The 14,671-nt window shown below is 34.0% G+C and overlaps 1 protein-coding gene across 6 annotated transcripts in view; it reads left to right on the forward strand.

Annotated features, from left to right (window-relative positions):
• RAP1GDS1 (RAP1, GTP-GDP dissociation stimulator 1) overlaps positions 1-14,671 on the forward strand; it is a 172,957-nt gene that overhangs the window by 19,138 nt on the left and 139,148 nt on the right. For 4 of the 6 annotated variants that reach the window (XM_011932961.1, XM_011932979.1, XM_011932987.1 and 1 more), the window contains exon 2: positions 11,756-11,866. In XM_011932961.1, the coding sequence (XP_011788351.1) occupies positions 11,756-11,866 (111 nt within the window). The remainder of the gene's footprint in view (positions 1-11,755; positions 11,867-14,671) is intronic. The other 2 variants (XM_011932970.1, XM_011932998.1) reach the window with 1 other exon arrangement.

Here is a 14,671-nt window from a genome sequence, read left to right on the forward strand (position 1 = left end):
GGTATTACCTAGGTTTTCTTCTAGAGTTTTTATGGTTTTGGGTCTAACATTTAAGTCTTTGATCCATCTTGAATTAATTTTTGTATAAGGTGTAAGGAAGGGATCCAGTTTCAGTTTTCTACACATGACCAGCCAGTTTTCCGAGCACCATTTATTAAATAGGGAATCCTTTCCCCATTTCTTGTTTTTGTCAGGTTTGTCAAAGATCAGATGGTTGTACATGTGTGGTGTTACTTCTGAGGCCTCTGTTCTGTTCCATTGGTTTGTCTCTCTGGTTTGGTACCAGTACCATGCTGTTTTGGTTACTGTAACCTTGTAGCGTAGTTTGAAGTCAGGTAGTGTGATGCCACCAGCTTTGTTCTTTTTGCTGAGGGTTGTCTTGGCAGTGTGGGCTCTTTTTTGGTTACATATGAACTTTAAAGTGGTTTTTTCCAATTCTGTGAAGAAATTCATTGGTAGCCTGATGGAGATGGCATTGAATCTATAAATTACCTTGGGCAGTATGGCCGTTTTCATGATATTGATTCTTCCTATCCATGAGCATAGAATGTTCTTAGATTTGTCTGTGTCCTCTTTTATTTTGTTGAGCAGTGGTTTGTAGTTCTCCTTGAAGAGGTTCTTCATATCCTCGTAAGTTGGATTCCTAGGTATTTTATTCTCTTTGTAGCAATGGTGAATGGTAGTTCACTCATGATTTGGCTCTCTGTTTGTCTATTATTGGTGTATAGGAATGCTTGTGATTTTTGCACATTAATTTTGTATCCTGAGACTTTGCTGAGGTTGCTTATCAGCTTAAGGAGATTTTGGGCTGAGACGATGGGGTTTTCTAAATATACAATCATGTCATCTGCAAACAGGGACAATTTGCCTCCTTCTTTTCCTAACTGAATACCCTTGATTTCTTTCTCTTGCCTGATTGTCCTAGCCAGAACTTCCAACACAATGTTGAATAGGAGTGGTGAGAGAGGGCATCCCTGTCTTGTGCTGTTTTTCAAAGGGAATGCTTCCAGTTTTTGCCCATTCAGTATGATATTGGCTGTGGGTTTGTCATAAATAGCTTTTACTATTTTGAGATACGTTCCATCAATACCTAGTTTATTGAGAGTTTTTAGCATGAAGGGGTGTTGAATTTGGTCGAAGGCATTTTCTGTATCTATTGAGATAATCATGTGGTTTTTGTCTTTGGTTATGTTTATGTGATCAATTACGTTTATTGATTTGCGTATGTTGAACCAGTCTTGCATCCCAGGGATGAAGCCCACTTGATCATGGTGGATAAGCTTTTTGATGTGCTGCTGGATTCAGTTTGCCAGTATTTTATTGAGGATTTTTGCATCAATGTTCGTCAGGGATATCGGTCTAAAACTCTTTTTTTTGTTGTGTCTCTGTCAGGCTTTGGTATAAGAATGATGCTGGCCTCAAAAAATGAGTTAGGGAGGATTCCCTCTTTTTCTGTTCATTGGAATAGTTTCAGAAGGAATGGTACCAGCTTGTCTTTGTACCTCTGGTAGAATTCGGCTGTGAATCCGTCTGGTCTTGGGCCTCTTTTGGTTGGTAGGCTATTAATTATTGCCTAAATTTCAGAGCCTGTTAGTGGTCTATTCAGAGATTCAACTTCTTCCTGGTTTAGTCTTGGGAGGGTGTATGTGTACAGGAATTTATCCATTTCTTCTAGATTTTCTAGTTTATTTGCCTAGAGGTGTTTAGAGTACACTCTGATGGTAGTTTATATTTCTGTGAGATCGGTGGTGATATCCCCTTCATCATTTTTTATTGCGTCTGTTTGATTCTGCTCTCTTTTCTTATTAGTCTTGCTAGCGTTCTATCAATTTTGTTGATCTTTTCAAAAAACCAGCCTATGGATTCATTGATTTTTTTGTAGGGTTTTTTGTGTCTCTATGTCCGTCAATTCTGCTCTGATCTTAGTTATTTCTTGCCTTCTGCTAGCTTTTGAATAGTTATTTCTTGCCTTCTGCTAGCTTTTGAATGTGTTTGCCTTTGCTTCTCTAGTTCTTTTAACTGTGATGTTAGAATGTTGATTTTAGATGTTTCCTGCTTTCTCTTGTGAGCATTTAGTGCTATATATTTCCCTCTACACACTGCTTTAAATGTGTCCCAGAGGTTCTGGTATGTTGTGTCTTTGTTCTCATTGGTTTCAGAGAACATCTTTATCTCTGCCTTCATTTTTTTGATTTACCTAGTAGTCATTCAGGAGCACATTGTTCAGTTTCTATGTAGTTGTGTGGTTTTGAGTGAGTTTCTTAATCCTGAGTTGTAGTTTGATTGCACTGTGGTCTGAGAGTTTGTTGTGATTTTGTTCTAGGAATTGAACTTTAAAAAAAAAATGCCTTCAGAGCTGTGAGAAACACGTGCCATGAAAGATATTTTTTCACAAGAAATTTGTCAGATTTTAAAAACAATTTTTTAACTCTTCTGAATATTATCCCCATTTGAAGATTGTTCAAGTAACTTCATGAAAGATGAAACGGATCATTACAAAATCGCAAAACTTACATTGATGTAGTTATGATTCAGAGAAATAAAAGTGTTGATTTGTTTTTAATATTATAAGCTATATTTGGTGTCAGAAATACAGTTAAAGCAAAGAAAAAATTGTATGAACTGACGGTTTTCCTTTAGTTGCAGAAATGCATTTCTAGGAATGGTGGTGTGGTCTTAAGCTCTAATAAAAACTGTCCAGTGTGTCATATTTCTGGCTTTGTTGTGTACAAAGCACTGTCAGTCAAATCAGCAACGTAAGACTACCATATTAGGCATAATAAACAGTGACAAAGTAAGTAGTGCAAGTAGTCATATTTTCTGGTTTTGAAATGCTTAAACTCTAGTAGATAAAGAATAATAGAAAATGAATGATAAAAAAGGACATAATTTAGATTGTCAAAAGAAAACACAGAGCCCTAAGAATTTAAATAAGAGGACAGATTATATTTACCTTTTCAGCACCTAGTACGGCTTCTTGGACGTGTATAAGTACTCATTACTTAAAATGATCTGGAACTTTTTTCTAGAATTTATTATTTATTCAGTAAAACACTTACTGAAAGCTAAAGTGTGTATTCAGCACTGTACTACCCTTGAGATACTATTCAGACTGCTTCCTGGTACCTTTCATTGTGATTTTTTTTTTTTTAGTCACATATTCAGATACATAGACGGTTGTTACCTAGTACAACTAGCTAACGTGTTTGGATTATAAATTCATTTTTGAAGAGCTTACATCTATATAAAAGAAGGTACAGACAGTCCTTCGCACAGTTCTGATTAGCACAATATCTGTGTAACTTTCATTTAACTGAGCAAAGTTCAACTACCTATACAGAAGGAAGAGCCTGTGCTTGCAGGCACACGTATATCTGGATTTATCTGAACTTTGGCATTTATTCTGGGCAAGTTATTCAGCTTCTGAATTCAGCTTTCTTATTACAGTCAGATAATAATGTCTGTTTCACAAGGGAGTTGGAAATAGTACATAAAGTGATATCCATATAATTTTTAAAAATAATGTTATCTGTAGGTTTTTTTCCCCTAAATTTTATTTTAAACTCAGGCGGCACATATGCAGGTTTGTTACCTGGATAAATTGCATGATGCTGAGGTTTAGGATACAAATGATCCCATCACCCGGGTACTGAACACATTAAATAATACAGAGTAGTTTTTCAACCCCATGTAATTTTGAATTTCTGTTTCCAAAGCTAAAAATATAATCGTTTTTAGAAAACCTTATCTTGTATTCAGAGCTAAAACCAATCAAAGAATATAATGCTGTTTATTGTACTATTTTAACCAAACCATGTGGTGAATATTAAGTTATGGTAGCCAATTATATTTTCGGAAGATGATCACAACAATGTCTCTTGCCCCACCTATTTTTTTAAAACTTGCTACCGCTCATTAAGAGTTGGGGTCTAATTCTCCTATTGAATCTGAGCACACTTATGTAACAAGTAGAATGCACAGCATGTGACTTTCCTAGCTTAGGTCATAAAAGGCAATGCTGCTTCCACTCTGATTGTTGGAATACCAGCCTGCTTGGAGCCCTGAGAAATCCGAGTACCTGGCGGCTGCTTTGTCAGGAAGCTAAGCCTTGTAGGAAGGTCCCAAGTCTCGGGTATCAGATTTCAGATCAGATACACTAGTCTTCGAATCCTTTCATGCCAGTCACCAGCCATGTGAGTGAATGAACTGTTAGATGATTCACATCATGCCACCTTCAGCCATTGAGTCACTCCCAGTCACCCCTAGCCTTTGAGTCTCTGCATCGAGGCCTTGGATTTTGTGAAGTAGAGACTAGCCCTTTGTGATTCCTGGTTCACAGAATCTATGAGCATAATAAAATGGCTTTTGTTTTATGCCAGTAAATTTGGGGTGGTTTGTTATATAAAAACAGTAGCTGAAACAGTTATGAAACTTAAAAGATATATTTTCTCAGTGAGCAATAGATTGCTGTTAAAATTTATCAAAGTAGGAACTACCTGCTGAATAAATGTTAACTGAGCTTTTCTTTCATTTCAAAAGAAATAGCCTAAAAAGAAGTTTGCCTAGAGAAATTTGGTTTCTCTACTTGTTCTTTGTTCTGACATTAATTGTCTTGAAGAGATATTAATTGACTGTTCTAGCAGCCAGGAAAGAAATACATATGTTTAAAGAGTGCTGTGGGTTTTAACATAGCTTTATGATAATTTTTTTTACCAGTTTGGCTAATGAAAAATGTCAATTAGTACTTTTAAATTAATAAGAATAGTTTCCACAAAAGTTTAGTATTTTTATTAACACAGGAGCCTAATAAAACTTTGTAGGAAAAAAGGAATATCTGTACTGATCTCTCCAACTGAAAATTGTTATCCCTGATACTAATTTAATGTTAATGTAAAATATTAGCGTCATCAGTAGTATATTTGGCAGTTGTTTTGAGTCATATCTTTCCTGTCACTTCTTAGAAGACAGTGGATTTTCTAGGTTGATCACAGTTGAATAAAATTATAGCTCTGTCATAAAATTATCAAGGGATTTCTGTTATGTAGTACATATTATGATTTCCTAAAATAATATAATAATTATAATAATGGGCACTTTTTATTAAGATGGTTGCCATGGCTGGGCATGGTGTGCTCATGCCTATAATCCTAGCACGTTGGGTAGCTGAGGCAGGAGGATGGCTTGAGCTCAGGAAGTCGAGACCAGCCTGGGAAACATAGAAAGACTGTCCGAAAAAATAAAATTAGCTGGGCTTGGTAGTCAGCACCTGTGGCCCCAGCTATTCAGTTTGCTGAGGTGGGAGGATCGCTTAAGCCCAGGAGGTTAAGGTTGCAGTGAGCCATTATTGTGCCACTGCACTCCAGCCTAGGTGACAGAGTGAGACCCTGTCTCAAAAAAAAAAAAAAATTTATTACTGTGAGTGCCAGGAACCAAAGCATTGTAGGCCTGTCACATACAGACACAATGTATGTGTGTCACAGAGAGAGCCTAATCACATACAGACATAATTCTTGAACTTTATAGGAAAAGGTCTTTAGGTATTGCGTGAAATAAAATTTTACAAATTGTATTTTGCTCTTGTTTATTATAGTTTAATATTGTAGATGTGAAGATCATCTGTCAGACTCTTCATCCTCTAATCAAACATAATAAGTAAGACTAGAGTGTTTCTAGTTCAGACTAAAATAGATTTTTAATTCCATTTAAGAATGAACGAGGCCGGGCGCAGTGGCTCACGCCTATAATCCCAGTACTTTGGGAGGCCTACGCAAGCGGTTCACTTGAGGTCAGGAGTTCAAGACCAGCCTGGTCAACATGGTGAAACCCCGTCTCTGCTAAAAATACAAAAAATTAGCTGAGCGTGGTGGCGGGTGCGTGTAATCCCAGCTACTAGGGGGCGCTGAGGCAGAAGAATCCCTTGAACCCAGGAGGTGGAGGTTGCAGTGAGCCAAGATCGTGCCATTACACTTCAGCCTGGGCAACATGAGTGAAACTTTGTCTAAATAAATAAAGAAAAAAGAATGAAAAATGACAGCTCAGAAAATTATTATCACATTTCTAAAATAATTAGAGAAGATGACTTAGAGGGAAATAAAGTCACTGTTTTTAGTATAGCCTGTTTTAATAAAACTATTTCTTTAGACTGTGTCATAATTTCTAAGAAAACATGCAAGTGCAAGTAACTCAAAAGTAATGTAGGTTTTCAGGATTTACTAAATTTTCACTATAGTGAAATTTCCTGTCCTATAGTGAATAATTAATTTCCTGTCCTAGAGGAATTTTCAGTCTAATAGTAGAACTATATAGATAGGGTTTTATTTACCTAGAACTATAAAACTAGCAAAATGAAAAATACAGAAAAAATAGAACTGTATAAAATTCTACAAAAATAATCTCATAAATAGATTACAAGCGTATTGATGAAGTGAAGTTTGGGATTTAACCACTTGGTGTAGAGTTCAAACTGCTTAACTCACACATAGGACAGGTTGATTACATTCATATAAGCCCTTATATTTTATGAAATTTTATAATTAATTATAGTTAACCTAGAATGAAAGAGATATATCTAGTGGATAGATGTGTGCGTAACTGGTGAATAGGCACAGAGTTACATTATCATTGGAACCTGGAGAGTCATACTGGGTGCAAAACCGATGTGTATGAATAGGTATGACCACATGTTAAAGTAATAAATTAATGAATTAAGGTAGAAGTTAGGTATGTAACATTTATGAAATTTAGTTTGGAGTTTTCATTAAATAGAATAGTTTTTAGCTCTTTTGTTTCTCTACAAATATTAGAAATATTTTTAATTTTCCAAGTACTGCATGAATTGCCTTTGAAATATTGCGCACATGCACCCTGAACAGTTACTTTTTTGCTCAGGTATTTCTTTTTCAGATCATGTGTACATAATGTGTATTCACAAAACATATTTAGTATTTAGGTACATTCCTGTTAGATCTTGCTTCTGTAGAACTTCATCGTGGAAACTAATTTATCAAAGTAGCCCATTCACATTAGCTTCATATTCTTTTTGATTTTCAATTTTATTGGGACCAAGTAATAATTATGAAGATAGTGATAAATGATTAAACTTTAAATACTTTTTCTAAGCTCTCAGTTTTCTTAATTTTTTTTCTAGTTTATATCTTAACAGCAAGCATCTGTAGCAGCAGTAACAATGAAGAGAGGCATGATTTTTATTTCATATCATTAGAAGTCAGTGAAATGGGGAATAACTGGAGAATTAGATTATAATACAGTAGTCTCCCTTTATCCACAGGGGATATGTTCCAAGATCAATAGGCATGATTTTTGTACTTAAACTTTTTTAGCTTGCTAAGAAATAAGATAATTTGAATGGTGACTGAATATGTGATAATTAGACAAGGTAGCCCTTTTTTTACTGTAGATATGTCACCTACCCATGAAAATGGGACAGCTTATTTAATTCTCAGCAATGACAAAATTCTAAAATATGTTGGAATAAATTTGACATTAAAGAATCTATATAAAAATAGAAAATTTCATGTTTATCAAGGTATAAACAAAATATGGGAGCCCAGAAAAGGAAGGTTCCTCTGACTGCAGGAATACAGAAAGCTTCGTGTAAGACTTGGCATATTATTTGACTTTGTCAAGTAAGTAGCCATGCTATATGTGGAAAATGCACAGAAAGGAATTTTAGAAAAGAATTTAATTCTCAAAATTGTAAAAATGGAGGTATGCTTGGGAAAAAGCCAGTAATGTAGTGGGACTGACATACATGATGTGTGAGAAAGTAATGGGAGATGAGGACATAATGTGAGTTGTAAAAGTTTCTAATTGGTTTAGGACCAGCTCTGGTAAACAGAAAAAAAAAAAAAGAAAGAAAAGAAAAGAAAAGTAGGAAGCTGAAATACAACATAGTAAAACTGAAAATATTATAATTTTTAAACACAGATCTTTCCACTTGACATGCTAACAGAAACTACTATTCCTACTTCGTTAAACAAGCTTTTAAAAGTATCTTTATTCTGTCAGATACTAAGCCCTTTAGGTAAGTAAAATATAATATTCAAGAGAGATTGCTATTATTTCCAGCTGCTAAGCCAGGTGCTCCAAATTGACTTAATGCCATTCATTTTGAGATAAACTTGAAATTCTTCCATTCACGCTTTGGCTGTATTCTAGGTACTTGAAAACCACATTAGCACAGACATAATTTTGTTTTTTAGATTTGATGTGGATAATGATGCTTTTAAAGTAAAGCTTTGTTACTAGATAGTTGTGTGAAAATTATAAATACAGAAAAAAATTGAGTGACATTTGAAGTGAGGTAAAAATGTCTTGAACCTTTATAAGCTCAGTTAGCAGTTCTTATGTACTTGTCTCCTGTCGGTTTTATCATCAACAATGGTATAATTGTCCAAAGATAACAAACATGTATCTATCTATATACCCGTGTATGTACCTACTAGCATATAGTAAAGTGATAGAATTCATTAACATTTAAAAGTACAATGTTTTAGATCCAGTAACCTTGAAAATAAAGCTACCATTTCTGAATAATATTGTGAGGAAGATAAACTGAAAAATGCCACCACAAATAACATAAAGAATTTCACGACTTCCTAGTTTAAGATGACACTGTCTTGAGATTGGTTCTTTGGGACCATCCTTTCTTCACAGTAAAGTATATTCTTTGATGATGGTGATGATCTTAAGTACTTTTATGGTCAAATTATTTAAATATTAAAACAGCCTCACTTTCCTCATTAGTTTTTCTTAGATTGATGTTAAGAAAAGAGAGGAAGTGATAGCTAAAAATTTAGGTGTTATGAAAACTATTCCGTTGCAGCAAGTAATTACAGACCAGTAAATAATTTGTTTCTGGTTTGTAGAAGAGAGAGATTGGAGTATAAAGAGCCTCTGGTGCCTAAGATAAAAGAATAAAAAGGCTTGGCAAAGTTTGAAGGTTTTAGTGGAAAAGTATAGCTGTCTGTCTTTAACAGGTACTTTTGAGAAATGTGAGGAATGATGGTTAGCTGTTCACAGTTACCACAAGTTGCATCAGGTTTTATCCAAATGTAACAAGGCCTAAAATGTGACAGTTCTTTATGTTGATAGGAATATAAAGCAAGTGGTCTGTCCAACTGGATAAAAGAAGGAAGGACAGAAGGAAAGAGCATACCATCCTAATATTATGAAGGGCATGCATATATTATTCAGGAAGAGAAGAGGCTGTGTGCACAACTGGGGTACACTAATTTTAAAGGGGCAGATGGAGAAGGAAGATCTATTGAAGAAGACCAGAAACAAGTGTTGAGACTGATGTTTCTAAGTTAAGAGGTGTTTCAGAGATGGAAAAACAGTCTGTTGCTACAGAGATATCAAATAAGAGGACTGAGAAAAATTCATTGGCTTTGTCAAGGTATCATTTAAGACCTTTGACAGAGTAATTTTGATAGGCTTTTAGAGGACTTGGTTAGATCAGGTTTTAAGGAGTGGTTGAGTGGGTAAGAAGTGGGAGACTCAAAATTAATGACCAAGTCAACTTTGCTTTAACCCTTTGAAGATGTCACATATTTCACAAGACAAGCTAGACCATATGTTGATATATAGGAAAGGAATTGTTTTAAGAAAAAATTTAATTTTATTTGTTAATACTTCTCCATTTCTATGTCTGCTTACTGCCTCATTACCAGCCAGAGGCTGACAAATTTTCATTAGAACAATTTCAATGTTTTTAAGGAAATATAAAATACAGGTCTCTGAAATTACACAAAAAGTAATTTGGATGCTAAGGATTTGGTCCTGAAATTTACTGTCATGGTTTGAAGGAATACAAAAATAATATCTTCTGTTTCTCACCCAAGTTTAGAACCACTGGAGATATAAGCAGATGAGTCGTCTGCTACAATTTAAAATACCTGCTTTGAAATTGATAAAGTCTAGAGTTAAGGCCTCTATTTGTGGACTCATAATGGAATTACTTACAACTTACTGCTGAATTATCCATATTTACTCATTTTGTCACTGATACACCTAAACAGCCACAGGTGTAGAACAGAAAATTCTTGTTCCTTCTGAAAGAACAGGAATGCAGAAGGGGTTGAGCTCTACATGTTCAGTAGTCCTTCTCAGCCTTAATCAGATAAATCAGATAAATCTTTCCTCTTCTGGAGAATGGAAACTTTCATATTGTTTCGGCTTAGCAGGGCAACTAACATTTAAGGAACCAGGTGTCCAGTTTTAGTTTATCAATGAATATCTGCAATTATCTGAAAAGGCTGTTAAAATACTCACCTGTTTTCTGATGACTACGTATATATTGAGACTAAATTTTCTTCATTTATTCAAACCAAAACAGCACATTAACCAAGATTGAATACAGAAGTAGATACGAGAGTCCAGTTATCTTCTGTTAAACCACATTATGGAGATTTCTTTTTTTTTTCCTTTTTTTTTTTTTTTTTTAAAAGAGATAGGGTCTTGCTCTGCCGCCCAGGCTAGAGTGCAGTGGAGCAATCCTAACTTACTGTAGACTCAAACTCCATAGGTTTAAGTGATCCTCCCACTACAGCCTCCTGAGTAGCTGGGAATACAGGCACGTGCCACCATATGCAGTTAATTTTTTTATTTTTATTTTTCTTAGAGACGAGGACTCACTTTGTTGCCCAGGCTGGTATCAAACTCCTGGCCTGAAGTGATCCTTGTACCTTGGCCTCCCCAAGTGATGGGATTACAGGCATGAGCCACTGAGCCTGGATGAAATTTCTAAAAATGTAAAACAATGCCTTATGTAAGTGACAGGTGGATGGGTATGGCAAACCACCATGGCACATGTATACCTATGTAACAAAACTGTATGTTCTGCACATGTAAGCCAGAACTTAAAGTATATTAAAAACAAAACAAAACAAAAACAATGCCATTCTTCTTGCTAAATTTTTTTGTTAGGAAATAGTATTTTTTTCATTAAAATGCTAGTTATCTTAATATGCAATAGGTTTATAATTGTTACAGTAAATTACTAAATAAATTGAAAGAAGTTTCAGTTTTGATTTTTTAATATGTTAAATGTTTATAGCAATAATATAAACAAGAGCTCTTTGGGATTCTCAATAACTTTTAATAGTGTAAAGAGGTTTTGAGAATCTGTGATCTAGAGGAATTCACATATAATTTAGGAAGAAAACATAGCTTTATAATCCAAAATATGCATGTTAGGGCTTAAAACAGTACTTTGATGTAAAGTATTTTTTAAATGACAGTGTAAGTTTTGTAGTTATCACAGTTTGTATTATTTGGAATTTTTCATATTATTCATATTATTTTGAAATTTTTCTAAAACTTTTTTTATGTCTTTAATGTACAACAGAGGAAGTGAACAATGAAATAAAATGTTTGCAAAACTATATAATTTTTTTGTGAACATTTAATTTTTCTAGGCCGTAGATGCTTTCCTGAACAAGCTCAATAAGTTATAAGAATATGGAAAAAAGATGTTCATTGATAATCTTTGGAATATTCCTGGTATCTTACACCTAACAGAATCAGTATTTCATATCTGAGTTAAGTGAACAGAGTGTATTTAAAATTTGTTTTTGATAGTACAGTCTAATGCCATTTTGGAATGTATGTGGAGGTTAATTTGCTATTATAGGAAGCTCTCCAGTTTAGTGGTACCTGTTTATCCTTTTATCATGTAACATATGGTGGTCATAAGGTTGGTGAGTTTCTGATTTTTCTTTTTTTTTTCTTTAAGCAGATAGTCTCAGTGATACCTTGAAGAAGCTGAAGATAACAGCTGTTGACAGGACTGAGGATAGTTTAGAAGGATGCTTGGATTGTCTGCTTCAAGCCCTGGCTCAAAATAGTAAGTTTCATTATGTTTACTCAAATTCCAAAGAGGAAAATCAAATCAGTAGTCATTCAGAAACTGGTATGTAGTTAAGCACATAACTTTGTATTCATATAACTTGAATTCTTTTGAATCATGTCCCTGAATACTGAGATTATTTTACATGTTCTACCCTCCTACTTACCCTCCACGCCCCCACAAGATCCTCAAAGACAAGTTGATAGGCAAAGAAAGGAGGAATTGATGGGTAGTGATGACATTAATACCAGTCCCAGAGAGAGGCCATTGTTTCATTTCTAACAGTCAAGCATCGTAGTTGTTTTTCTTAACACCTACGTCTGTGCTTTAAAAATAGACCGTTTTATATGTCGGGAGAGTGGGGAGGGATAGAGAGGAGAAACAGAGGGGGAGCTTAAAACACTTAACATTTTATGGGATCTTATATTTAATTGTACCTTAAAATCATATGTATGCATAGATAAATTTGGAAGGAGCCATTAGTAGTCATCAAAAATCTTTTGAAATTGGGGTAAGATTTCATCTCTAATGTGATAAATAATGCTAGAGATAGAAACTGTACAATTCTTCATTGACTAACACTTTGTATTGCATTTTATTTATCCTATTTCTATGCACTAATTTCTGTATTATCACCATTAATAGATCAGTATAGAGTGATTTTCATTTGTTATGTTAATTCTACTTGGTTGTGCTGTGGTTTGTTCTGTACTTGTTTTTAATTATGCTCTTGTCCTATCCTGAAACTAATTATGTAGCTGACAAAGAATCAAGGGGAAAGTATATATTGTTAAGGTTTTAATTGTAAGGTTTCAACACTTGTTGATGTATGTGTTTTTTATTTTTTAGTAAATCTTGATTAGAAAAATCTAAAATAATTGCAGTACTTTTCATCAAAAAAGCACATTTAAGAGCTAGCTTTTAAAATTATTTTTCAGTCATTATTTTGAGGTTATAACTGTCATGCTGTTTAATCTTAGAGATAACAGGAAGGGATTTGAAACAAGGAGTTCAATAAGAGCATCTGGGTAAGGCTCAAAATGGTAAAGAAAAAAGACAGGAAGGCAGAATGTCTAAGACTGCTATCCATTTTAGTAGACACATGTGGCTATTTAAATTTAATGCAAGTAAATAAAATTTAAAAGTAAGTTCCTTAGTCTTACTTCTCAGTAGCTGTATTTGGCAGATAACCACCCTCTTGGGAATCACAGATATAAAATATTCCCATGATCACAGAAAATTCTTATGGATAGCACTGGTCTAAAAACTGGAAAGAACTGCACGATGACCTAATTTTTTTTTACATGTGCCTGTAATAGGCAGCTTTACACAGTAATGTAATTAGCCTAAGTAAATTGAGTATCTCGGGTATATTTTTTTGAGCAGTTTTTTATTATAACCTTTGTCTATTTTCAACGACACTTTTTTTCTCTGTTAGACAGTAAACTTTTAAATAGACTGTTTGCTTTAGGGTCATATTCTTGGTCATCTTTAGAGGTTGCCCATTTGTCTCCTAGAGAAACTAGAAGACAGAGATGAAGTTGAAGGGAAATGAAGAAAAAAGGGAGTAAAAAGTTTATAATTTTTAAAAGAACAGATTTAAGAAACACTGAGAAATTCATAATTATTAGATTAAATTAGCTTAGATTAGAATAAGCCCATTGCGGGCTTATTCACTGTACCTTTTGTTGAAAATGGTCTTGAAATTGTATATCACAAAATGTTAAGGCCACGTAACCACAAGGTATTAAAACAATAAACTCTCACCAATTTAATGACGTCCCAGAAAGGGAACAAAAGGAATGTCTTGTTAACAATCTGAAACAAAATTTATAAATGTCCTCATGCCTAAGACTACTGACAAAAAAGAATTGGACTTTGGAAGAAGGAGTTCATGCAGATGTTCAGTCTTTGATTTAAGAGTTACGCCCGTCATTGGATCACTTACTGTATGTTAAGCACTGGGCTGGGGATTATAGCCACTATCTAATCTTTCTTATAGTCCCATGAGGTAGGTATTATTATCACCATTTAAAGGATGAAGTAACAGATTAATAAGCTTATTTGCCTTGCTCTGGAAGAAGTCAGAGTTTGGATTTGATTTTACAAAGTACAAAATTGTAATCTGAGTAAAGTGAAGCTTTTTGCTGAGTTCATGTAACGTGAAATTGTTCCAAGAAGCTAGGTTTTAACATTGTGTTTTAAATGTTTGTTTTTTCTTTAAAATAGATCCAAATATTTATTAAAGCAGATAAGCCTTTTTTCTTGAACTATAAAGTGATCTATGTATTTTTATAGGCATTTTTTAGCATACTTTATAAAGTTAGCATATAGCTTTTTAACAAGAAAAAGTAAAATATATTAGTGAGATATAAATTTTCTACAGTTCTTCCTTGAATAAGGTGATTGAGCCACTGCTACTTCTGTCTTCCTAAATGTAAAATTATAAAACATTTAACTTAGAAGAATCTGTACTTGCTTTTTTAAACAACAACAGCAAAAACACAGAGAGCTTCTAGTTTCATATTTCTTCCTTAAAAGTGTCAGGTGTTTTAACTAAAAATAACACAATTTCCACCACAATTGCACCTGATCAGGAAAGAAAGATTTCTCCATTCTGTACAAATATAAGATGGTAATGTGTGTAATGGAAATATAAACAAAATTTGATTTTATAGTCTACTACCCTGTTATTGGAAAGGTTATCTCTGAAAGGAACAAAATAATGCTTTTGAAAGTTTTACACTGTGTGAATTTAGTGCATTTGAATTGCATGTTACGAATGACTGTAATCTGAAATTA

This window comes from Colobus angolensis, unplaced genomic scaffold, assembly GCF_000951035.1.
Source record: "Colobus angolensis palliatus isolate OR3802 unplaced genomic scaffold, Cang.pa_1.0 Scaffold123, whole genome shotgun sequence".
Taxonomy (NCBI): domain Eukaryota; kingdom Metazoa; phylum Chordata; class Mammalia; order Primates; family Cercopithecidae; genus Colobus; species Colobus angolensis.